This window comes from Musa acuminata, chromosome BXJ2-7 (genome assembly GCF_036884655.1).
Source record: "Musa acuminata AAA Group cultivar baxijiao chromosome BXJ2-7, Cavendish_Baxijiao_AAA, whole genome shotgun sequence".
Taxonomy (NCBI): domain Eukaryota; kingdom Viridiplantae; phylum Streptophyta; class Magnoliopsida; order Zingiberales; family Musaceae; genus Musa; species Musa acuminata.
This window is the reverse complement of record NC_088344.1, coordinates 34,596,202-34,620,146: the sequence shown is the minus strand read 5'-3', so window position 1 is coordinate 34,620,146 and position 23,945 is coordinate 34,596,202. Positions and strand designations below refer to the sequence as shown.

Genomic DNA, 23,945 nt, shown 5'->3' with positions numbered 1-23,945 from the left:
AAATATAGATATCTTAATATAATTTTTTAAAATATAAAGATCCAATTATTTTATTTTTATAAATATAAAGATCCTAATATAAATTTTAAAAATATAAATATCGAGATACTAAAAATAATTAATTAAAAGAGATAATTAGCCTTAGATGACGAACACTAAGAATAATATTTTCTAACAATATATATAATTTTTAATTACTTTATTTTATATACTTAAACTATTTTTAATTCAAATAAATATTCTCATTTTAGAGATGATGATAACCCTCTTGACATATGCATATACTATTCTGGAGAGCCTTTAGGAAGCACAAAAAAATGGAAGAAACAACAGCAGTTCAAATTGTCATCACATGGCACACAAATCTTCTTCACTTCATACCAAAGGAAAATATACTGCTCAAGTCAAGCAAAGATAGTATGATCAGACTCAGCATCATAAAAGCTATTCTTGTAAAAGATGAGCAACTATCTTTTGTCATCATGTTATGCAATAATAACTGCATTAAACATCTGAAACAGTCTATAGGATTCATTCCAAGTTTTGTTCAATTTTGAATATGGTTTTGTTTGAATGTAACACAACAACAACAAGTTTTTAGGATGTTTGAATGTAACATATTAACTAAAGAGAAATATGATCCACTAAAGTTTTCTTCTATATGAAAACTAAACATAAAGAGATACATTTGGATATATTAGGAAGCAAGAATCTATGCATAAGAGAGTTCTTCTGACCATATTGGAAGCAAAGCAGAGAATACTATCTCACAGTTAACTATTTCTGGGCACTCCACTCCATATCAACAATCAAAAAGATAAATAACATGCACATACCGCTTGGAATATAAAAGTTATATTATCATGAAGATAGCAATTGCTTATTTTAGCTGCAAGATCACTACTTTGAACTAATAGCTATATCTATACTTGGACGGCAAGGACTAGAAATGAGTAAAAAGGTGATGAAATTTGTAGGAAGATAAATTGGATCAAAATTGGCAAAAGAAAATGGTATTCTTCTGAGTACCGATTCGACAGTAATGAACATTTCACCGCCAATCTCCACGAATCTGTATGGAATAGTATTGATGAGTCAGATATAAGCAAACTGTTTGGTCAGATCATCACTAACTTCAATTTTTTTGAAGCTTTCCAAGATTAGTAAGCATAAATTTCTTCGGGTAGTGACTAAAACATTAACATGACAAGTGTGCCTTACAACTTTTCGACAACACCCAACTATATAATGAACAAAAATTTCCGGTTCTTTTAGAAAATGGAACATAGACTCTAGACAAATTTGCAAGCATGGGCAATATGGCCTCTCAAGATCCTTGAACTCACCAGATTTTAAAAGCCACTTAAACCTCCTTAACTTTCAAAAGGTTTTCATGAAATTGTACGCCAATCAGATTGCTAACAAGATGATAAAACATCTTATCTTTCTTTGGCATGCCAAACAAACTTCCAGCGGTGCATTTGAAATAGGACACCGAGTGCCTTACAGCCCACATCCTAAGTGGACCCAGATCGAACATTATTGAAGCAGTACAGCCAAAATTAAGCATTGCAATTACTCTTTTCTCTGAGCCAGAATATAGTAGCTACTGTGTAGCCACAGTGGTTATCGGTATACCATTTAATACTGGACTAGTTTAAGAGTCTGATAAATGAATGACTTGCACAAGGAAGATACACATACAACACAGATTGTGGGTTTGGGCATGAAGTCCATGTAACAATGCTCATATCTAAAACAACATCCAACAAGAAGCAAGAAGAAACTCTATAGAGAATCAAGTCTTAAGCCAACATTTAAATCACAAACTGCCATAGCTGATTGGAGATGAATAAAAACCATCATCCTAATATATCTCAAGCTTGTCCAAAATAAGGGATCTTCGAAAGAGTGAATCAAACAATCCAGCTAACATCCTTAGACAACTCAATACTGGGTCCCATTTACCAAACATGTTTGGTAGGGTAAACGTCTTTAGACTATATCATTGGAATTGAGTTCTTGAAGTCAGAATATTATTAGTGTCACCAATTATATCCTACATTTCCGAATTTTAAGCCATCTATAGCCCTTTCCGCTCTGAAAAGCTAGAGCTAGCAAATGCTCCTCACCTTGTAAACTTTATCAGGTTCTTGAGGACTTGGAGGAAATAACCGAAAAAAAAAACACACACACAATCAAGTCATTGTCATCCATCAAATAATCTTAATTGTTATTCAATTAATCTCTCTGTCTTCCAATTATATGAATTGAATCTTATCTTCAGCTTCATTAATACTCTCCAAAATGAGGCCTCAAGAAGATCCCTCAGACAATCCAGGGTGACATCACTTTCTTTTCCATAGTAGCAGTGCCCAGCTAATCTTGGCACAAAGGTAAAACTAGCTCGGCCAAGCAATTTGAGGCAGAAACCCCATTTGCGAAGGTTGAGGGTTCAAAGCCTCATTCGATATCTTTTTACGAATCATCAAATGCTTGATTTACATGTTTTTTTGAAGGTTTAGTCATCAACGAGTGTTATGTAATTGACAAAGAGCTGATATATGCATGAACAATCTATTGCTTGTATATGTATGAACAATGTGTATGAACAAAGAGCTGAAATATGTATGAACAATCTCAGAAAGAGAACATGCAATGTAATATATGAGCAAATTAATGCGAGAACAGGAAAGATAAGCTTGGTGCAAAAGATCAGAGCCTACGAAGATATGAGACTCCATTTCGGAAGTACTCTTTCTTCAAACCCTCAGATCAAAACAACACGAGATAGAATCAATCAAAAAGCGGAAAGACAAAAGGTAAGCGATCACGAACTGTTACATAGTTTTCTCCGGCCTACGCCAATAGATCGGGGATCGGCGGATCAAGAGCCACCGGAGGAGCGGTAGCGGTAGAGCTTGCCGAAGACGTGGAGGGCGGTGACGAAGCCGATGAAGCAGAGGCTCATCACCAAGACGACCGTGGGCGTCATCTTGAGCCCGGGGACGTCGTCGGTGTAGAAGCGCAACATGTTGCTCCCCCCGCCGCCGCCGCCTCCGCCTCCGAACCCCCCGGCGGAGCCGCCGCCACCCAGCCTCCGCCTCCGCATCCCCGCCGCCGCCGCGGGCGTCCCACGAGGCCCCACCGTGGCCGGCCGCGCCCCACCTCCCGCCGACGACGCCGTCTGCGACTGCGAGCTTCCCCTCGCCATTCCACCGCGAGATCGGTAGATCGAAGAAATCAAAACACGCCAGAAAGGGTAACCGGAAAAACCTAGGCTTCTTCTTCTTATTGTAATTTCCTTTTTTGGCGAAAGACTTACCCGTTAACCAACCCACCTACCTGCTCCTTTACTGACCCATTAAATGGGTCCAACAGAAAGACCCCGTGCAACGAACTAACGTAGTGGTATGAGATCCGAGTAGCTCACACCATCCGGTCTGATACGGTAGCCGGATTGCGGTGTTCCGGCGGTTTAGCGTAAGAAAGCGTCACAGTCCACTTGGATGACCACATGTCCTGGGTCCCACAGGAGCCCATGTCTTCCCCTAATCACCACGCGGGTCGCGCTTCAGGTCACGTTCGAAGGGTAACAAAAAGAATTGGCTAATAAGGTGAGAATTCCATCTTAAATGAGCATTCATCAGCAGTAACATATCATGTTATCTTATCTGACACATTTAGGTAGACAAGAAGTGTTTGGTTTCAGTCTCCAAATCATGTGGCATAATGATTCAAATTCAATGTGTTATCTGCTTTCATGAATAAAGGTAAGTAATGGCTTATGAGTTGGTTCATCAACTTCCCTGCCATAATATGCTCATCCAAACAGCTGCTGCAATGCCTAATCATATCAAAATGAGAAATTATAAAGGATACAGTGAATGAAACATTGACAAGTACTTTATAAATTGAATAAAGTGAGAAATTATTTCTTCCTCCAACTGGTGATTGTAGTTTTTGTTCTGGAGAAACTGCATAGTAAACAGCAATGAATTGACTGCAACAAATACTACTGTTTGCAGTGACAACAACAGTGTCTCCGAGGACACACAACCAAGCACAATAGTAAGAAATTACATATTGAATGTTGCTGCATTTTGATATTGATGTGCCAGTTTCTTACATATGCAACTGATACAGCAAGATTAAGCTGCTTGTGAGGATCATAGCAAGAAAGCCTATTCAACTAGTTTGATAAATCCAATATCCTTTGAGACCCTGTGCCTCAATGCCTTGTTGTAAGCTATATAGTTCGTGTTATATGAACATTGCCCAAAATCATATCATGCATCATTAACAAACAACACATATGTTATCTCAGAATATTTCTTATCATATGTCTAGGGTATCTAATGATATAAACTTCTTGGAAATAAAATGATTGTCATAAAAGGGCATTATAGTAGTGAGCAATGGATTCTCAGTGAATTTGTTTCTGAAAAACTAATAAATCAATCATAGTAGGATAAATACATTTTCTTCTCACCTTTTACCATCAACCTTCTTTTTCTTCCATTATCATATACCTTTATCCTTTATGAGCAATTTGCTGGTATCAGGGAAGTCATCTGTCAAGTCATGTAAGCAGATGATTCATGGTATATTTGATCCATCAAATGGTATGATTTTTCTGAGAAACGATGGAGTTGCTAGTAGAAATTTAATAAAGGCAGCATGTTTCATACAGTAAATCGACGAGTGCAATTCCATTGAGAAATAAGATTTCTTCATGATATGCTAATAAATACAAATGTAATACCCCTTATCGCTGTGCCTAGTATTTATTTTCTGGCCAACCTTAATTGACACCTGATGGTACATTGGTTGCTAAAAATTTCAATAACCTAAGAAGAGTACCAATCGAATCAAAAGAGTTATGATGTGAAAAGAATATATTAATCATGGATTCTATGATTTTGCAGATTTGCTCCGCTTAATCTTCTGTGTATGATTGCCTAGTCTGTCATGCTCTGTGGTTTACCTTGGCATGGGGCGATTCTTTAGGAATTGTCTAAATAGTATCATAGCTTGCCGAGGGTGATGAAGAGGGACTTCATGCCCTGCTCCCATAATCGTCACAAATGTCAAACCTTTGTAAACTTGGCTCCATCCACCAACCTGTCAAACAATGAAGCATAGAGTTGAAAGAAAAAACATCTTGATTAGTAATTAGATGGATTCATTCAAGTATACGTTGGTGCCAGAATGAACATCGTAAAGAAGGATTTTTCCCGACTGACCTTTCCTTTGTCATACCAAGGATACCAACTTATTAGGGTTTGGAGGTTAAGAGCATCAATGGAGTATCTAGTTGCAGTCACAGGTACCACCGCATCAGTGTCTCCACTGCCAAGGAAGCACATGGAGTAGCAACAGGATGAATGAGGAACATGAAAAAGATAAAATCAATGTAACCATCAGGAGCAGAGATGGAAGAAATTAACACTTCAGAAGCAGTTTGAAGAATCTTATTGATCATGAAATTAGCTTCATTCTTATCTAGCACCAAGGAGATATTTTGTGATTGGTTTGTCATAGCCGGTATCATGATTAAAATATGTTGTCCATTCCCATAGTATTCGAGCTTTTAAAGTTCCTTCTTTTTATTTTACTTCCGCATGAAGGGACAAGAATTTTTTATCTTAAATCAGTAGGTTGATTTTAAAAGTCCATGTATTGCATATTCTCTTGGCAAGGGATATATATCATACTAATATTACAGCTACAACCACTCATCATATGTGCATACTAAAGGATGAGTCTTTATATAATTAACATATATCTCAAAAGCGTGGAAAGCACTTCTGCCAAAGTGCACATTATCAGCAGTCAGGACTGAATAAATGATGGTGATCTGCAGTATCACAGAAGGCTGGTAAAAGTAGGACGTTGTGGGAAGGATCTGAGGAATATACCTGGAACATAGTTTTAAAGTTGCAATTTTAACACTAGTTCCACAGAAAAGAGAAGAGTTTGTGTGCAGTCCTGTGTACGAGCATCTTCCAATTTAAGCATGAAATAAAATTTATTTGGCAGGTTTTATATGTCTTATAAAAACTTTCTTGAATGAAAAGATAGATCCATTTGGGTTCTATTGACAGATTTCTTCAATGAAGGTTGCTAAATACACATATACATAATATATTTCAATTAATCATCCTTGTATTTTGCAATTTAAACACCAAATGCTATCAACGATACTGAATTATTATGTTCAACAAATGAATGTTGACATATAGGAATTGTCAAAACAAAAGGGAAAAAAAAACGTTGTTATTGTAGAAAACCTTAAACTGCATACAGAAGGATTTTCAAGCTGATTTAAGAGAAAGTAGCTAGTTCTTTTCAGTCTTTCATACAGAACTGAATTAAGTATTATAAGGAGCTTTTTTCTTGCTAAATATATAGAACTGAAATAATTAATAGATATCTAACATTCTAAGATGAAAGAATAAAATACTTCAGATGAGTTCCCACCTCAGTTTTACATATGTTCCAAGTAAAGCAAGCTTCAATCTACTTGTTATATATAACTCGGCAACTGTCATCTTCAATCAGACTAAATAATTTACTTTTCCTATTGATTTAGTCAAAGTTTGGTACCTGGTAAAGCCTGTGACTGGTATAAATATATTTCACATACCAGATAAGGTTGGATAATTTAGGAATTAATCTCAAGACTAGATGCAAGAAAATTATGTAGTGAGAAAGAATATGTACCTGAACATCCATATTCTTAGACCAGCTGCAATTAACTCCTGATAAATAGGTAGCATGGACCTAGGAGAATCTGCCCAATAGTTTCCTACAATATCACTGACGACGGAGGTAAACATATAATGTCAGTTGTCACTGAATCAAAGACCACTATTTGAATGTTCATGAGAAAAATGTCAGACAAATCAAATTTTATTCATGGTATATGAAAAACCTGCATGTATCCCAAGGATATTGAATTCCTGTAACATTTGCATGGAGTGCTCTCTGCACTTCGGGACGATTGTAGTATACTTTGGCGTATCTGTCAGTGCAGGGATCATATGCTCTTGACATCCAAGGCTGAATAGTACAGATGAGAAATAAGGGATATAAACATGTGTGATGACCCAAAGTTCGTATTTGAGCATGTATATAGACTAAACATGTAACAAACCATGAAGAGCAATATAATTGAGAACAAAACTGATATTCAAAGTGCACAGACGTTGATCTGCCTATTTGCCTTTGGATCAATCTTTACCAATTTTAAGCATGCACTTAGCCTTCGAAGACTTCCAAATACGATAATCAGAAAAGATAAAATGATTAAAGTTAGTGGTACGACAAGAGGTAGAGAAAGACCTAAAGACTTTAATACAAACTATAAATAAATATTTAAGTACATTAAACTTAACTAAACATATAGCATTTTACGGATCTCAATGACAGTAAAAGATCCATGTAGCCGATTCCAAATAGTTGGGACTACCAGCCTTGTTGTTGTTGTTGTTGTATTTAGCTTTATTAGCAAGATTCATATGACAAAAATAAAAGCATATAGTTGTCAAACTATCACATCCATATTCGTACTATATGATTTGCACGACAAGGAATGTTGCGGTGCTAGAGATCTTACATAGCGACCATTTAGGCTACTTTTAAGAGACCTAGATGAATTGCAAGGTTGAGTATATATGCTGTAGGGATCGATATTGCCCTGCTCTGCAGTGGCTGCATTGAGGTTCTTCACGCACTCAACCGAAGGATGCTCTGAGGATTGGAGATTGCATGTGGCATTCAGATCATGGTAGGTGCCATCGGAGATCAGGCCATGCGTCCACCAGTACTCAAATGTACCCAAATAATCATGGTAATCATCAGTAACAGCATTGCCCACCTGAAATCACACATATTCATTATATCAATATATATATGTGAATGAATAATAGAATGCACTTCATGAAGATTTTGAATAATACCATGAACCCTTTCAAATTAATGAAGGGGTTCTGAATCCCTTTATTTCTCCTGTAGATAAGCTGGGACAACTGAGGAACATAATGCCCTGAAATCAAATGAGACCACAATAGCTCAAGTGAGATCTCCTCAACACACTGCTGAATGCTAAGAGATCCATTCCCAGTCAATACCTGCATAACTCTCTCCTGCTATGTAGAAATCTCTGTCCTTGTGCTGAGGAAACCTCTGAAACCAGCCCACCAGAAAAGCATATGCATCCATCGCTACAATGAAATTAATGACAAAGATCAAGAAAATTGAAATCAAATAGCCCTAAATTGTTCATTACCAATAAGATCACGCCATTATGTAATCACAACCTGTCCTCATGTCACCAGCAGTGTACAGATCCATGGATGTATTGGAGTACGAGAAGCCGACGCCCGCAGGAGACTCCAAGAACAACAAGTTCGCCACTGCAAAACCAACCACCAGTTCGAGGAACAAATCAAAACCTAAACTCGACCGATCAGTCGATCAAACGAACAAGCATGATCACCATTATGCCAAGCGTAAGGATTGACGTCAAGAGTCCAGCCATCGGGGCGGATGCGAAAAGGCCCGATCTCCTCGGAAGCGCCGTAGCCGACGGACGAGCATCCGGGGCCGCCGTTGAGCCAGAGCACGAGGGGGGCAGGCTGGGCAGCGGGCGGGGCCTCGACGAGCCAGTAGAAGAGGGCGCGGCCGCGGCGGGGATCGACGGTGACGTAGCCGGAGTACTGCTCGAAGGCGACGGCGGGCTGGCCGGGCAGCTGGCCGATCCGGTCGCTCTCCTGGTCCGCCGACAGCCCGCATCTCAGCTGAACCGACAGCGACAGCAGCAGCCACAGCATCGGCGACATGCCTGTAAAGGTCGAGATCCCCATTCGCCGTGGCTCGCAGTGAGATCCAAAGGAGGCAGGGAATTAAAGGAAGGGGAGGGAGTGGTGGGGGCAGTGAAGACAGTTGACATTCTCATGATGGCCACAAAAGAGCGATGGATTCCTCACCCTAACTCATGATGGCCACGAGATCTGTTGCGACTTCGCTTTTGTTTGGGCGACAAGGAAGGGGAGCACATGCAGAAGGTTGCCATCGCTGGCGGTGGCAGTAAGAAACCTCTCCGAAGCTCTGTCAGAGAGGCATTCACCACCGCTCGTCAGTGACAAAGGTGGGAGAAGAAGACATAAATGCTGACGTCACTTACCACCGACCTTGAAATATTAATGACATGATTAGAACTATAAGACCAAATTAAAACTAAACTTAATGATAATAATTAACGACCCCCCACTCGCTCATTCTCTTGTACCCAATCAATCGCACGCACGAATCGATGAGAAGAAGACACATCGCAGCTGATGCTTGCTGACAGCAGAAGACTGAGCTCCGTCCGTGAAGTGTCATGCCATCCATGATCCAACCCGCTGAAGCCATTGGCAGAGGAGAAGGGTGGACTCAGCATCGGAGTGCTGCCTTCGCAGGAGAGATGACATCGCTGCCGTCCTGAATCCGCTTTGTTCGGGAAGATGACGGCGGTGTCATCTGCTGCGCAGGTAGCGTCGCTGCTGCCTGCATCGACTTGGTTCTCCAGTGAGTATGTTTATGGATCTTGTTCTGATCGTACGGCTGTGTTCCATCATTTAGCTATCCACTGGTATGGTTCATCGTAGGTACAATATCAGCATGGTTCTTGGATGTCTCCATGAAACATGCTGCTCAACTGTGATGAACTGATGGGAATCAGGCAGGTGGCCAGATAGCAATCTGGTCGAGTGTCAAGGAAATAGCAGGGATAGATGAGGAATGATTCATGGAAACTGTAACTTGAACTCTGAAGCAGCTCTTCAAACAAATGAATGGCAGAGAACAGATCACGAACAGCTCTGACACAGAAAGCATGCTTTCAAGGATTTTTAAGGCCTAAATTCCTCTTTACAGAAGTGCAAAAGGTTCACTTTGCTTCTAAAATAGTATCAGATGGCAAACTATTAGCCTTCATGTATTCCACAAGAAAAAGTTCTGGAGTTTCTATTGTCTTTGTATGACCTTTCCTGCTCTGTCCATCTGCTACAATGATGGATTAATTTGGAGCAACAATGTAGGAAGCCAACAACTGGGAAGACATGGGAGGTCAGTGTCTGTCTCCTGCTTCATAACCACAACAGCATCTCTTAGAAGCATGCAGATAGCATTTATGAAGTGAACCAGCTTCAGAAATATAGGTTCCTAAATGCTCACCAGCCAATGATATATTGAGCCAAACAGTTGGTTCTCTTACAGTTGACACTAATGGATAGTGGGATCTCTAAAAGACTCCTCTGTCTGGAAGGGGAAGGGGAAGGGAAACAGATGTTGGAGAAAACATTTCAGCAATGGATACAACATCAAGTCAGATTCTGACAGACTCACAAGCAACATCCAAGGCAACCCACACATTGCTTGTGCCTGCAATCAAAAGCCAAAGCACATTCACTAACACACACACAAGAAAGCTAAGAACCCTAGGCTACAAACAAGCCATATCAACAACAATGAACCCAACTCTCAGTAACGCGCACACGCACACATACAGGGCATAGCACCAAGACTCCCCCATAGGTTATGAACTAACTCAATTCTCCACTGATTGTTCCTCGTTATTCACTGGGGAAATGTCTACCTTAGGAGGCTCTGAATAACGCCTAATCCTTGCTGCAGGAGATGATATACTGTTATCATCAGCCATAGGAAAAGAAAGGCGTTTCTTTACTGAGCAAATAGATCTCTTCCCCGGAGTGTCAGCCATGTCACTTTGTGGGCTATGGAACCGGGACCTGGCTCTAGCTGATTCTGTGGATGCCATGTAGCTCGGAATGGACTGTGAGCTCACCAGGCTCTCGTCGTCTCTCGCTGATGATCCTGCAATGCTGTGCCTCCTTGGCCGCTCAGACTGAAAGCTGACCATGCTCCTCGCATCCTCATCTACCAAGCGTCGACCACCTCTTGGACTCAGCGATATCTTTCTGGACCGTGGCTTAGATTGTGGTGTCATGGGTGACTGGCGGCTGGTAGGTCGGCTTGATTTCCGAATTGCTGATGGGGTGCGTTCCAAGCTAGTGTCGCGCCGTTTCATTGTTTGTCCGATGAGACTGAAGGTGGCACTCCTTATGGAGTCATGATCATTGGTTTCTGTTATCCTGTGGGTCTCCCATGGCCTTGCTGCCATCCACCGTTCCAACCAGCTCCAACCCCATTGCGGATTCCTTGGGTCGGTGAATGTTGGAGTCAAGGATCTGGAAGAGCTCTTCCACTGTGCCAGAAAATGCATTAAATCATTACTGCAGTACAGAATAAAGTACAGAATACTAGTAGGAAAGAAAATACAGCAAATAATACCTAATATATAATTAATCATCATGCTAGTACAATGAAGAAACTTGAGAACTGGAATAGCAAGGATAATGAATATGCATTAAGGAGTTGAAATGCCCACTACCTGATGAGAAAATGCATAAGCTAGTGCCCTTTCTCTTCTTACAGCAGCTTCTTGTCTGTTCACTAGATTTGCTTCAATTTTCTCTTTGGACCGAAGACTATCATCCCATTCTTCTTCGATCTGTACTTCAACATTAACCATTAGTCAAAATATGGCAAATTCAGTTTGGATGAAAGGACAGCAATACAGGTTCACGAGATGTGAAATGTGAGAACACATGGATAGATAACAGTCATGGTACCTCAACGTAGATTTGTAAAATATGTAAAATTGTACATATCATCATTAAGATAACTGCATAATCAGTGCAAGTGACTTTCCAAAATGATGTCGTATAACTTACTAGCAGTGGATGTACAAACTAAATTAGTATGGCCAAATTGAAACCCTAGTTGTTTATTTTGTGCAGTTAGCTTTACAATGCATATTATTACATTAAATTTGACCGGTACAAGATACCAAAAGAATGACTTGATAAGCACTTAGCTAATTGTCTTGGTGGAATGTAATCTTTTAGAGACTAACTAGTTAATTGATTGCTACATTGCAAAATTTACCATTAAAATGGGACCAAGATAGTTTGAGAGCATTATCGACCAAACAAAATACAAGTAAAGCTGGAAGACTGGAACCAATCCATGCGGTGCTGAATGGAACCTGACCTAATTGGGGTGGGGTTTTCCCCAGCTCATGGTTGTTCAGGTTTGATTTGAGGAAACCTGGATTTTGACAATGCAAGAAGCAGTTCGGCACAGATTTCCCCCCCTCTCTCGCGTCATCTCCTCTCTCTTCTATACAATGAGGAATAATGGGGTTGGCAAAGTGGGAACTAGGGATCCTGTGCTTGGATAATGCAGAAATGGGGGAAAGATTCCCATTGCAATCAAGAAATAGAGCAGATTTCGGGTAGGTTTGGGAATGTTAAATTTCAGGCCTAATTAGCCCAATTGTCAAACTAGATACAAGGTTGTTCACCCCCCATACATGAAGGTATTATACCATCTAAAAGGCTCAGAATTAGAATAGAGTAAATAAGTAGCATTATTTGAAACTAATGTGGTTATTTCCTAACATGCAAGTCCTCACTCTTGTGAAGTAGCATAGTGAAATTAATTTCCTTCCCAGATCTTACAAGTTTACACAGCTTTTTCGAAGAAAACATGCAGATATCATAGATTTCTGAGCATCAAGAGCTGTGTTATATGAGATTTTAACATAAAATGCACACTCACCTTCACTTTCTCTAGTTCTTTTTCATATTTCCGTTGCAGATGCCTCTGGAGAGCCTGGTTTTCCTCTGTCATTCTGATCCTCCTTGCACGTATCTGTGTCTGAACTCTTGCCATTTTTTGCATGCAATGTAAGGTGTTATAGGTTTGAGACCTCACAGCATTTCCATCAACTAGTCTCTTCAACCTAAACAGTCCTCTCAGAATTCGCAATTCTCTTCTTGCCTTGACAAAATTTTCAATAAAAGACAACGGTCCAAATCATCAACAATAACAGATCAGCATAAGATAGCAAAAGAGAAATTAAAAAATGGCCTTCATTCACTGCCAAACTAGTTCATTCATGCTAGAATGCACAGGTCTTGGTAAGCCCTAAATAAGTACATGACATTACTTGATGCTTGTGCACATGTGGCAGAACTATGCACTTGGAGTAAACTAGCCTTGTCTTTGAATACACGAGTAATGGTTTACATTTCATGGTAACTTGATGCTTTCTTGCATTGTTTTAAAAGAAGATTATACCGTTACAAAAATTTGTCAAGCAAATTGGCATGCATAACTAAAGTGAAAAATAGCACATAGAATAGACGTTTTCCAACATAATGTGCCCACAATTTTGTACTATATGCCAATGTGCATACCATACATTTTAAGCACTACAACAGTAAAACCGTAAGTCCCAACTATTTGGGATCGACTATATGGAACTTTTGCCATTGAGATATGAAAAAAGCCATATGTAAAAAGTCATATGTTTATTTAAGTCACATTTTGAGCAATTAACTTTATATGATTGTCATTATCCAGTTGATAAAGAATTAATGAAAATCCAATATCTTGCTGATCTTACTTTAGTTAAAACAAGTATAATAAACACAAAGCAGTTTACCAAACGGATGACCATTTACCACTAGCAAACTCAAACTAAAGTAGGAAAGTTATCAAAATTAGAAACCCTAAATATATAAAGTGAACAATAATTGCGTGTCAAGATTCCTTGATTCTCAGATAAGGTGATATTTGCATGACATTCTGAAGGCAGTTCAGTTCATCTGAAAGTGAATAAATAACAAGATAACTTTCCCTTTTCTTCCTATGCATGATAGCACAGCTCAACCATTGTCCCCAGGGAGGAATTTTGAAACCAAACAAATTGTACAATTGATAATGGAGGAAAAAGAGAAACAAGAAACTTTACCAGATACCCCCTGAAAGCAGTCTGGATCTTGATGGCTGCAACCTCTTCTCTCGGTTCACCTACAAGCCTAGTTGTTGAGGTGGTGAGGCAAACAACCTCTGCTGCAGCCTGAGCGGCGACAGCTGCAGCCTCTGCGGCAACAGCACTGGCAAGCGCCACCACCGAATAAGCATGCTTGCTCTGTTCATCCCCCTTCTCTGTCAGTTTATCCCCCTCGATGGGCGCCAGTGGCAGTGGTTGAGCAGCCTCATGAGCAGTAGTCTCCACTTCTTTTGTAGGGAGTGGATCGGAATGCTTGGATTTGCCATGATCTCCTTGACAGCAGTTGGGAATCAAAACACTCTTCACAACACTGAACCACTTCCCCTTTCTTCCCATCTCCTCCTTCCTCCTCTTGGTCTACTGTACTCTCTACTAGATCTCTCCTAAGCTGCAAAGAAACAAACAAGCACGATCAAAGCCTAACTCGGTGTTATCCCATCTCCGCCACAAACCACAAGAACTAGATTATCTGTGCCGCTAAGAACTTTTGTTTCGCATATCAGAAAAGATTTAAATTGGCGTTCCTACTCTCGTTGCAGTAACAAAGCGTTTCTGAAGGTGACATCTTTCCAAGAATAAACGGAACCATAGAAGAAAATTTGACGAGGAGAGCAAAACTGAAAGAATAAGAACAGACTAAAAACCCGAAAATTCTTTTGGGCCTCACGGATGGAATTTTCCCGAAGATTTCATCTTTTACCCAGAATAATCAGCTTCAGAAGAGACTAAATCACACCGGAAGCAACACGACAAGGAACTAGAAGCTAGCAAGCAAAAAAAAACAGAAAAAACATACCAAATTTCTCGAATAACTGAAGAAAAAAGGAACAGCAACGCCAAAATGATCAAGAACAGACTGTGGGGAGACAAAAAAGAACTGGTAATCGGCAGTGGGAAAAGCTTTACAGTATCACCATTACCTGGTACTGGTGGTGAAATAGCAGAAGCACCAAAGGTCCCCCCTTTCTTCCCAAAATGAAAACAGGCAGCGGAAAGAGATGAGGTCCAAGAAATACGTTGCTGGCACGATCACGCGAAAGACCTCGGAGAGAACCTGTTTTTCTCTCCACCTATCAGGCGAGAGGCGAGAAGCGAGAGTCGAGAGTCGTGTGGAAGAAACGACACAAAAGACTAGATCTTGGACACTTGGACAAGGCCGCGAGGGGGACACCAGGCCACCCCTTCCTGGTCCTCCCTCTCCAGCGGGGCCTACCTCCACCAGCCTTCCCCTCTTTGACAACAGCGAAAAGCTTTCGCATTCGGAGCACCCTTCTCCATTCCTCTCGCTTTCTGAACCTTCTCCTCCTCACCTCACCCCCCTTGAAACCAATGTCCGATCTCGCTGGATAGGGCAGCCAACCGGTGCGGTCAGTAGCGCTCAACTGCTGCTTGCGTTGGGAGCTGACCCGCCCATGGATTTTGGCTCCCCTGTCCCGGCCGAGACAGCGGAACCTCACCCCACAAGACCCGGCACGGGTGGCGGGCCCGGGAGGCGCATGGGACTCGTGGAAGCGCCGTCGACCTGGAATCGACGGGGGACGGGTGCGTGGGGTCGAAGGCAAAGACTAGACCGGGGTCGCAAGTGGCTTTTCTGCCGTCAAAAAGATGGGGTATAAAGCTGCTCTTCTGCTCTTTCCTTCATACAATATTCCACTCACGGAATCTTTCTCTGCTCTCGCTTTCGACTCGGCCGACTCGAGGGTGAGGATGAAGCGCAGAGGCCGAGCGGACCGATTCGAGCCTTGAAAAGTTTCAGGTGTGACGTCGTCCTTGATGGCACCCAAACTAGGGGTCCCGTATCACGTCTGTCGTACACCCTTGAAAGTTTCCGGGGTGATTCGTTACCTCCTTAGTAACTTGGGTGATGTAACGATAAAAACCAACGGCTAGCTAACCGGTAAAGACCTTAACGGTTTTTTTTCGTCGTTTATTCTTTATATTAAATGATAATAATAATAATAATAATAATAATTCAACGTTATGAGTTTTTCTCATTTTTATATTTACTAAAGACAGCTCATTCTCTTTATAGAAAAAGTAAAGTATTCTTAAAAATAATTTTTCATCCAAATATAATTTAGACTAAATTGATGTGATGTTATAGTAGTTTTTGATAAAATCATAAAAATTTTTATTTATAGTATTGTTGAATAGAGCTATAGAATTTCATCTTCGTCATTTATCCTTTACATAATAAAAAATCAATAATTATGGGTTTTTCTCATCTCCCTCCTCTCATTTTTATATTTATGAAAAATGGCTCATTTTCTTATAAAAAGATTAAAATATTTTTTAAAAAAAATAATTTTTCATCTGAATCCAAATTAGACAAAATTGATATGGTATTATGTTATTTTTAATAAAATCATAAAAAAATTATTTATGGTATTTTTGAATGGAGTTATAGTATTTTTACCTTCGTCATTTATTCTTTACATTAAAAAAAAAATCCAACGGCAATGGGTTTTTCTCATCTTCCTCCTGTTATTTCTATATTTATGAAAGACAATTCATTCTCTTCGTTAATGGATTAAAAAAATTTAAAAAAAGTTTTCGTATGAATCAGATTTAGACTAAACTAATCTGATATTATATCATTTTTATTTATAATGTTTTTGAATAGAGTTATAGAATTTTACCTTCATCACTTATCGTGTGAATAAAAATAAAATTCAATGGTTGTGAGTCTTTCTTATCTCCTTCCCCTCATTTCGATATATACAAAGGATAACTTAATAAAAATATTTAAAATATTTTTTAAAAATAAATTTTGTTCTAAAACCAATTTGAATAAAATGATAAAAAAAATTTATTTATAATATTTTTGAATGGAGTTATATAATTTCACCTTCGTCACCTATCTTTTGTATCAAAAATAATAATAGTCATGGGTTTTTATCATCTCCCTCCTATCATTTATATATTTACTAAAGACAACTCATACTCTTTATAAAAAGAATAAAATATTTGTTATAAAAATAATTTTCCATCTGAATGCAATTTAGAGTAAATTGATATAATATTATATTATTTTAAAAAAAATTATTATTTTTTATTTATAGTATTTTTTTTAATAGAGCTATAAAATTTTATTTTCGTCACTTATCCTCATATTAGACCTAGTAGTGACATAATAGTTTAATTTTTTTTATTTTTTTCATCGATACAACAAATACAATTTTAAATTATTATAATTAATAATAATAATTTGATAATGTGTGACATATCATTGATTAAATTCAATCTAATTAACATGATCCTTAAATAAAACAATTGATATTACTTAAATCAAATTTCTAATTACGATAGAAATTTGAGATCACATTGTAAATTATAAATTTATCATGCATCGAAAATTTACCATTAATTAATTTACGATAGAAATCCATAGAAATTCTATCAGTTAAAACATAAATCGAACACTTTTCATGCATCCAAAAATTTGAAACTTTACGTTTGATTAATCCAAAATTTATAAGATTTATATGAATTAAAACATAGATAACTTTTGCGCATCATAAATTTCAAAAATTATCATTATTTGATTTTAGAATTCAAAATATCTATCGATTAAAATATAATTTTGATATTTTTCATGTGTCTTAATTTTTGAAAGCTTGACATTAGTTAATTCCAAAATTATTTTTATTCTTATCAACATGAGCCAATTGATATTCAAATTAAAATTAAAGAATTTGAATTAAAGACTTACTGTTCTCTGTCAAAACTTAGCATTAGTTAGAATGAATAAGGGGAATGAAGAGTTTGTCCGACTTAGATATGTGATGAGGGAAAATCCATTTATGACATTAATCTTAATTTCTAATTTTTCAAAATTAATGTTTGAATAATTAATTTTATTATTCCAATTTTTCTCAATCAAATTAATAAATTATCTTAATGCTTGTATATTTCTTCAAAATTAAGAAATATACCTATAAGAAACAAATTATTCTACCAAGATAAAATGTTAACTATATAATTTTTAGTTTAATAAAATAAGGAATAAATATGGTGATTTACACTTTATTCATTGAATTATGACATGTTCTAAACTAAAGTATAAGCATTAGCAAATCTTATAGTTGACATTTAATTACGATCACTTATAGATATTGAAGTTTCCGAAACTTAGTATGTTTTACTTAAGAGTCATTGAACAATTTATTTACGACGAGCTACTTTTATGATGATATGATTCGGATGAGATACGAAGACAAATTGGGTTTACTTAGTAATAAGTCGAACAAGTTGATCCCTCAACTTTAAGTGTATTAATACTATATCAAGCATGCGCAAGAATAAGGGAAATGATATCGTCGTCGATAGATAGTTCAAACGCTCTTCTCTTCGAGGATTGAGATGGACTTAGAGACATGCTCTCGATTGATCTACATAAAGATTAAATTTTGGTGGATTATCCAATCTAATCATTCTGGAGCTCGAATGAGTTCTACTAAGGATATAGTAAATATAATAAAAAGAAATATCTAAAGTATTTTTTTTATAATGAATTTGAGTTATGTTGGGAAACATATTTGTATTACTAATGTGCATTTGAATAAGGGAGTACAAGTGAATGTATAATTATGGAATGCTATTTGATAAACAATATATGAAAACTATATTTTGATCACATAGGTGTTATTTAATTGAATTATATTTGGAAAGTCAATTGAATATTATGTGATAAATTTATACTTCTAATATTTTGATATTTATTCAAAAGTATATTTGTTTATATTTAAATAAATAAATAAATAATAAATGTATGTATGTAATATTATAAAAAATTTAGTATGGTTCAAAAATATAATAAACAAAAAAATCATATAAATGAATATGAAAATAATTTTGGAAAAAAATAAAAATAATTTTTATTTTATAGAAAATATAAATCATGTTGATTTCTTTGGCAATCTTATGATAAGATATTTTAAAATTTTATATTAGCATCTCGTAAATATTAAAATATTGATGTTATCTTAAGGTAAAGAACTTACAATATAGCATCGAGACCAAATATAATTTGAAAAAAATTATCAAATGTTAATGTATATTTAGTCTTCGATATATATTTCAAATGTATTCTCAAAGTGTACATAGTAGAAAAGACTATTTTGTAAAATATTATTTGATCATTGTTATGGACTAATTATTAATCAAGTCGATATTGGCGGACAAGATTTCTTCCATCACAATAGATATGAAATGAGAATTAAAAAAAAAAAGGTTTTCATTAGATTAAATGGATTAGAAGACATTCACACGTAAACTCAAAACCTAATACCTATATTTACAATAATATATCAATCAATCAATCAATCACATGAGAATATTAAACAAGAAGTTAGCATATGCTCCCTATAAGTTATACAGAATTAGTTCACAATGCCAAAATATTTTTATTATAGATATCAATCAATCTTTACAAGTCTAAGTTAGTTGAAATCTTAGAAAAATTTGTAGGATAAAGATATGGATATAAATAAGATAATAACCACTTTGCGTTAATTTATTAAATCGAGGTTTGAAATCAAATTTGAAATATGTCAATGTATAATTTACATATTAATATAAAAAATAAACACATATTGATGATATGATTCCATATCTATCCCTTTATGTATATTATAAGAAATATTTGGAGGCATATGTATTGTACTAAAATATAAAGGGGTAAATGTGATATTTTCAAGCATTAAAAGAATAAACATTTAAAGATGCTCCAAAATATAAAACCCATATGGAATGACTAAACGGGTATGGATCTTTATTTCGATCCGAACCCGGCCAAGATACGGTTAATCGATTCGAACCGAGTCAATCCACTCAATTCTCGTTTTACCCCTACCGGTCGTGTCTTCTGCAACCGGAGATCGCAAAGAGCTCATTCGTTATTTCGGATGAGGGCGAGGGTATTCTTGGATTCTCATATCTCTCGCTTCTTCCCCACTTGAGGATGGCTCGACCCCTCCAAGAAGCACTCGCCTCGCACTCGTTGGCCTCCGAAAGAGATCGGAACCTTCCGAGTCCAATGGCGATTGCGAATCGAACAAGGTGAGAGCGATTGATATTCAAATTTTTCATGTGCCTTAATTTTTGAAAACTTGACATTAGTTAATTCTAAAATTATTTTTATTCTTTTCAACATGAGCCAATTGATATTCAAATTAAAATTAAAGAATTTGAACGAAAGACTTACTGTTCTCTATCAAAACTTAGCATTAAAAAACTTAGCATTAGTTAGAACGAATGAGGAGAATGAAGAGTTTGTCCGACTTAGATATGTGATTAGGGAAAATCTATTTATGACATAAATCTTAATTTCTAATTTTTCAAAATTAATGTTTGTATAATTAATTTTATTATTCCAATTTTTCTCAATCAAATTAAGAAATTATCTTAATGCTTGTATATTTCTTCAAAATTAAGAAATATACCTATAAAGAACAAATTATTCTACCAAGATTAAATGTTAACTATATAATTTTTAGTTTAATAAAATAAGGAATAAATCTGGTGATTTACACTTTATTCGTTGAATTATGACATGTTCTAAACTAAAGTATAAGCATTAGCAAATCTTATAGTTGACATTTAATTACGATCACTTGTAGATATTGAAGTTTCCCAAACTTAATATGTTTTACTTAAGAGTCAATGAACAATTTATTTATGACGAGCTACGTTTATGATGATAGGATTCGGATGGGATACGGAGACAAATTGGGTTTACTTAGTAATAAGTCGAACAAGTTGATCCCTCAACTTAAGTGTATTAATACTATATCAAGCATGCGCAAGAATAAGGGAAATGATATCGTCATCATCGATAGATAGTTCAAACGCTCTTCTCTTCGAGGATTGAGATGGACTTAAAGACATGCTCTCGATTGATCTATATAAAGATTAAAGTTTGGTGGATTGTCCAATCTAATCATTCTGGAGCTCGAGTGAGTTCTAATAAAGATATAGTAAATATAATAAAAAGAAATATCTAAAATATTTTTTTTTATAATGGATTTGAGTTATGTTGGGAAACATATTTGTATTAGTAATGTGCATTTGAATAAAGGAGTACGAGTGAATGTATAATTATGGAATGCTATTTGATAAACAATATATGAAAACTATATTTTGATCACATAGGTGTTATTTAATTGAATTATATTTCGAAAGTCAATTGAATATTATGTGATAAATTTATACTTCTAATATTTTGATATTTATTCAAAAGTATATTTGTTTATATTTAAATTAATAAATAAAAAAAATAAAAATAAATAAATGTATATATGTAATATTATAAAAAATTTAGTATGGTTCAAAAATATAATAAACAAAAAAATAATCATATAAATGAATATAAAAATAATTTTGAAAAAATAAAAATAATTTTTATTTTATAGAAGATATAAATCATGTTGATTTCTTTGGCAATCTTATGATAAGATATTTTAAAAATTTATATTAGCATCTCGTAAATATTAAAATATTGATGTTATCTTAAGGTAGAGAACTTACAATATAGCATCGAGACCAAATATAATTTGAAAAAAATTATCAAATGTTAATGTATATTTAGTCTTCGATGTATATTTCAAATGTATTCTCAAAGTGTACATAGTAGAAAAGACTATTTTGTAAAATATTATTTGATCATTGTTTTGGACTAATTATTAATCAAGTCATTATTGGCGGAGAAGATTTCTTCCATCACAATAGATATGAAATGAGAATTAAAAAAAAAAATGTTTTCATCAGATTAAATGGATTAGAAGACATTCACACATAAACTCAAAACCTAATACCTATATTTACAATAATATATCAATCAATCATATGAGAATATTAAGCAAGAAGTTAGTATTTCCTCTCTATAAGTTATACAGAATTAGTTCACAATGCCAAAATATTTTTATTATAGATATCAATCAATCTTTACGAGTCTAAGTTAGTTGAAATCTTAGAAAAATTTGTAGGATAAAGATATGGATATAAATAAGATAATAACCACTTTGTGTTAATTTATTAAATTGAGGTTTGAAATCAATTTTGAAATATGTCGATGTATAATTTACATATTAATATAAAAAATAAACACATATTGATGATATGATTCCATATCTATCCCTTTATGTATATTATAAGAAATATTTGGAGGCATATGTATTGTACTAAAATATAAAGGGGTAAATGTGATATTTTCAAGCATTAAAAGAATAAACATTTAAAGATGCTCCAAAATATAAAACCCATATGGAATGAGTAAACGGGTATGGATCTTTATTTCGATCCGAACCTGACCGAGATACGGTTAACCGATTCGAACCGAGTCAATCTATTCAATTCCCGTTTTACCCTTATCGATCGTGCCTTCTGCTACCGGAGATCGCGAAGAGCTCATTCGTTATTTCGGATGAGGGCGAAGGTATTCCTGGATTCTCATATCTCTCACTTCTTCCCCACTTGAGGACGGCTTGACCCCTCCAAGAAGCACTCGCCTCGCACTCGTTGGCCTCCGAAAGAGATCGGAACCTTCCGAGTCCAATGGCGATTGCGAATCGAACCAGGCGAGAGCGATTGATATTCAAATTTTTCATGTGTCTTAATTTTTGAAAGCTTGACATTAGTTAATTCTAAAATTATTTTTATTCTTATCAACATGAGCCAATTGATATTCAAATTAAAATTAAAGAATTTGAATGAAAGACTTAATGTTCTCTATCAAAACTTAGCATTAGTTAGAACTAACGAGGAGAATGAAGAGTTTGTCCGACTTAGATATGTGATGAGAGAAAATCCATTTATGACGTAAATCTTAATTTCTAATTTTTCAAAATTAATGTTTGAATAATTAATTTTATTATTCCAATTTTTCTCAATCAAATTAAGAAATTATCTTAATGCTTGTATATTTCTTCAAAATTAAGAAATATACCTATAAGGAACAAATTATTCTACCAAGATAAAATGTTAACTATATAATTTTTAGTTTAATAAAATAAGGAATAAATCCGGTGATTTACACTTTATTCGTTGAATTATGACATGTTCTAAACTGAAGTGTAAGCATTAGCAAATCTTATAGTTGACATTTAATTACGATCACTTGTAGATATTGAAGTTTCCAAACTTAGTATGTTTTACTTAAGAGTAATCGAACAATTTATTTACGATGAGCTACTTTTATGATGATAGGATTCGGATGGGATACGGAGACAAATTGGGTTTACTTAGTAATAAGTCGAACAAGTTGATCCCTCAACTTAAGTGTATTAATACTATATCAAGCATGCACAAGAATAAGGGAAATGATATCATCGTCGATAGATAGTTCAAACGCTCTTCTCATCGAGAATTGAGATAGACTTAGAGACATGCTCTCGATTGATCTATATAAAGATTAAATTTTGGTGGATTGTCCAATCTAATCATTCTGGAGCTCTGTGTGAGTTCTACTAAGGATATAGTAAATATAATAAAAAGAAATATCTAAAGTATTTTTTTTTATAATGGATTTGAGTTATGTTGGGAAACATATTTGTATTACTAATGTGCATTTGAATAAGGGAGTACGAGTGAATGTATAATTATGGAATGCTATTTGAAAAACAATATATGAAAACTATATTTTGATCACATAGGTGTTATTTAATTGAATTATATTTCGAAAGTCAATTGAATATTATGTGATAAATTTATACTTCTAATATTTTGATATTTATTCAAAAGTATATTTGTTTATATTTAAATTAAATAAATAAATAAATAATAAATGTATGTATGTAATATTATAAAAAATTTAATATGGTTCAAAAATATAATAAACAAAAAATTAATCATATAAATGAATATAAAAATAATTTTGGAAAAAATAATTTTTATTTTATAGAAGATATAAATCATGTTGATTTCTTTGGCAATCTTATGATAAGATATTTTAAAAAACTATATTAGCATCTCGTAAATATTAAAATATTGATGTTATCTTAAGGTAGAGAACTTA

General features: G+C 35.5%; 3 protein-coding genes across 7 annotated transcripts; all 3 read right to left on the bottom strand.

Annotated features, from left to right (window-relative positions):
- Positions 1-2,643: 2,643 nt before the first annotated feature.
- Positions 2,644-3,369, bottom strand: LOC135617774 (protein transport protein Sec61 subunit beta-like). Its single transcript, XM_065118375.1, has one exon. It carries the CDS (start codon positions 3,212-3,214, stop codon positions 2,888-2,890), a length of 327 nt encoding a protein of 108 aa, XP_064974447.1. The 5' UTR covers positions 3,215-3,369; the 3' UTR covers positions 2,644-2,887.
- Positions 3,370-3,415: 46 nt separating this feature from the next.
- Positions 3,416-9,131, bottom strand: LOC103992569 (serine carboxypeptidase-like 27). Of its 4 annotated transcripts, none has more exons than XR_001979136.2 (11): positions 8,504-9,094; positions 8,325-8,420; positions 8,136-8,228; positions 7,965-8,050; positions 7,622-7,882; positions 6,938-7,065; positions 6,727-6,822; positions 5,247-5,352; positions 4,988-5,124; positions 4,493-4,574; positions 3,416-3,551 (listed from the first exon to the last, which is right to left on the bottom strand). XR_001979136.2 is itself a non-coding variant. In XM_065118373.1 (11 exons), exons 2-11 carry the CDS (start codon positions 8,844-8,846, stop codon positions 3,932-3,934), a joined length of 1,392 nt encoding a protein of 463 aa, XP_064974445.1. In that variant the 5' UTR covers positions 8,847-8,848; positions 8,994-9,131; the 3' UTR covers positions 3,805-3,931. The 4 variants fall into 4 exon arrangements, 3 of the variants coding, with proteins under 3 accessions (XP_064974445.1, XP_064974444.1, XP_009410601.2); XM_065118373.1 differs by lacking the exons at positions 3,416-3,551; positions 4,493-4,574 and adding an exon at positions 3,805-3,977 and having other exon boundaries at positions 8,504-8,848; positions 8,994-9,131; XM_065118372.1 differs by lacking the exons at positions 3,416-3,551; positions 4,493-4,574 and adding an exon at positions 3,805-3,977 and having other exon boundaries at positions 8,504-9,096.
- A 1,207-nt stretch (positions 9,132-10,338) lies between these two features.
- On the bottom strand, positions 10,339-15,463 carry LOC103992568 (protein IQ-DOMAIN 3). Of its 2 annotated transcripts, none has more exons than XM_009412324.3 (5): positions 14,854-15,463; positions 13,892-14,321; positions 12,694-12,915; positions 11,462-11,581; positions 10,339-11,275 (listed from the first exon to the last, which is right to left on the bottom strand). In XM_009412324.3, exons 2-5 carry the CDS (start codon positions 14,267-14,269, stop codon positions 10,598-10,600), a joined length of 1,398 nt encoding a protein of 465 aa, XP_009410599.2. In that variant the 5' UTR covers positions 14,270-14,321; positions 14,854-15,463; the 3' UTR covers positions 10,339-10,597. The 2 variants fall into 2 exon arrangements, with proteins under 2 accessions (XP_009410599.2, XP_018684697.2); XM_018829152.2 differs by lacking the exon at positions 14,854-15,463 and adding an exon at positions 14,730-14,847.
- Positions 15,464-23,945: the final 8,482 nt, after the last annotated feature.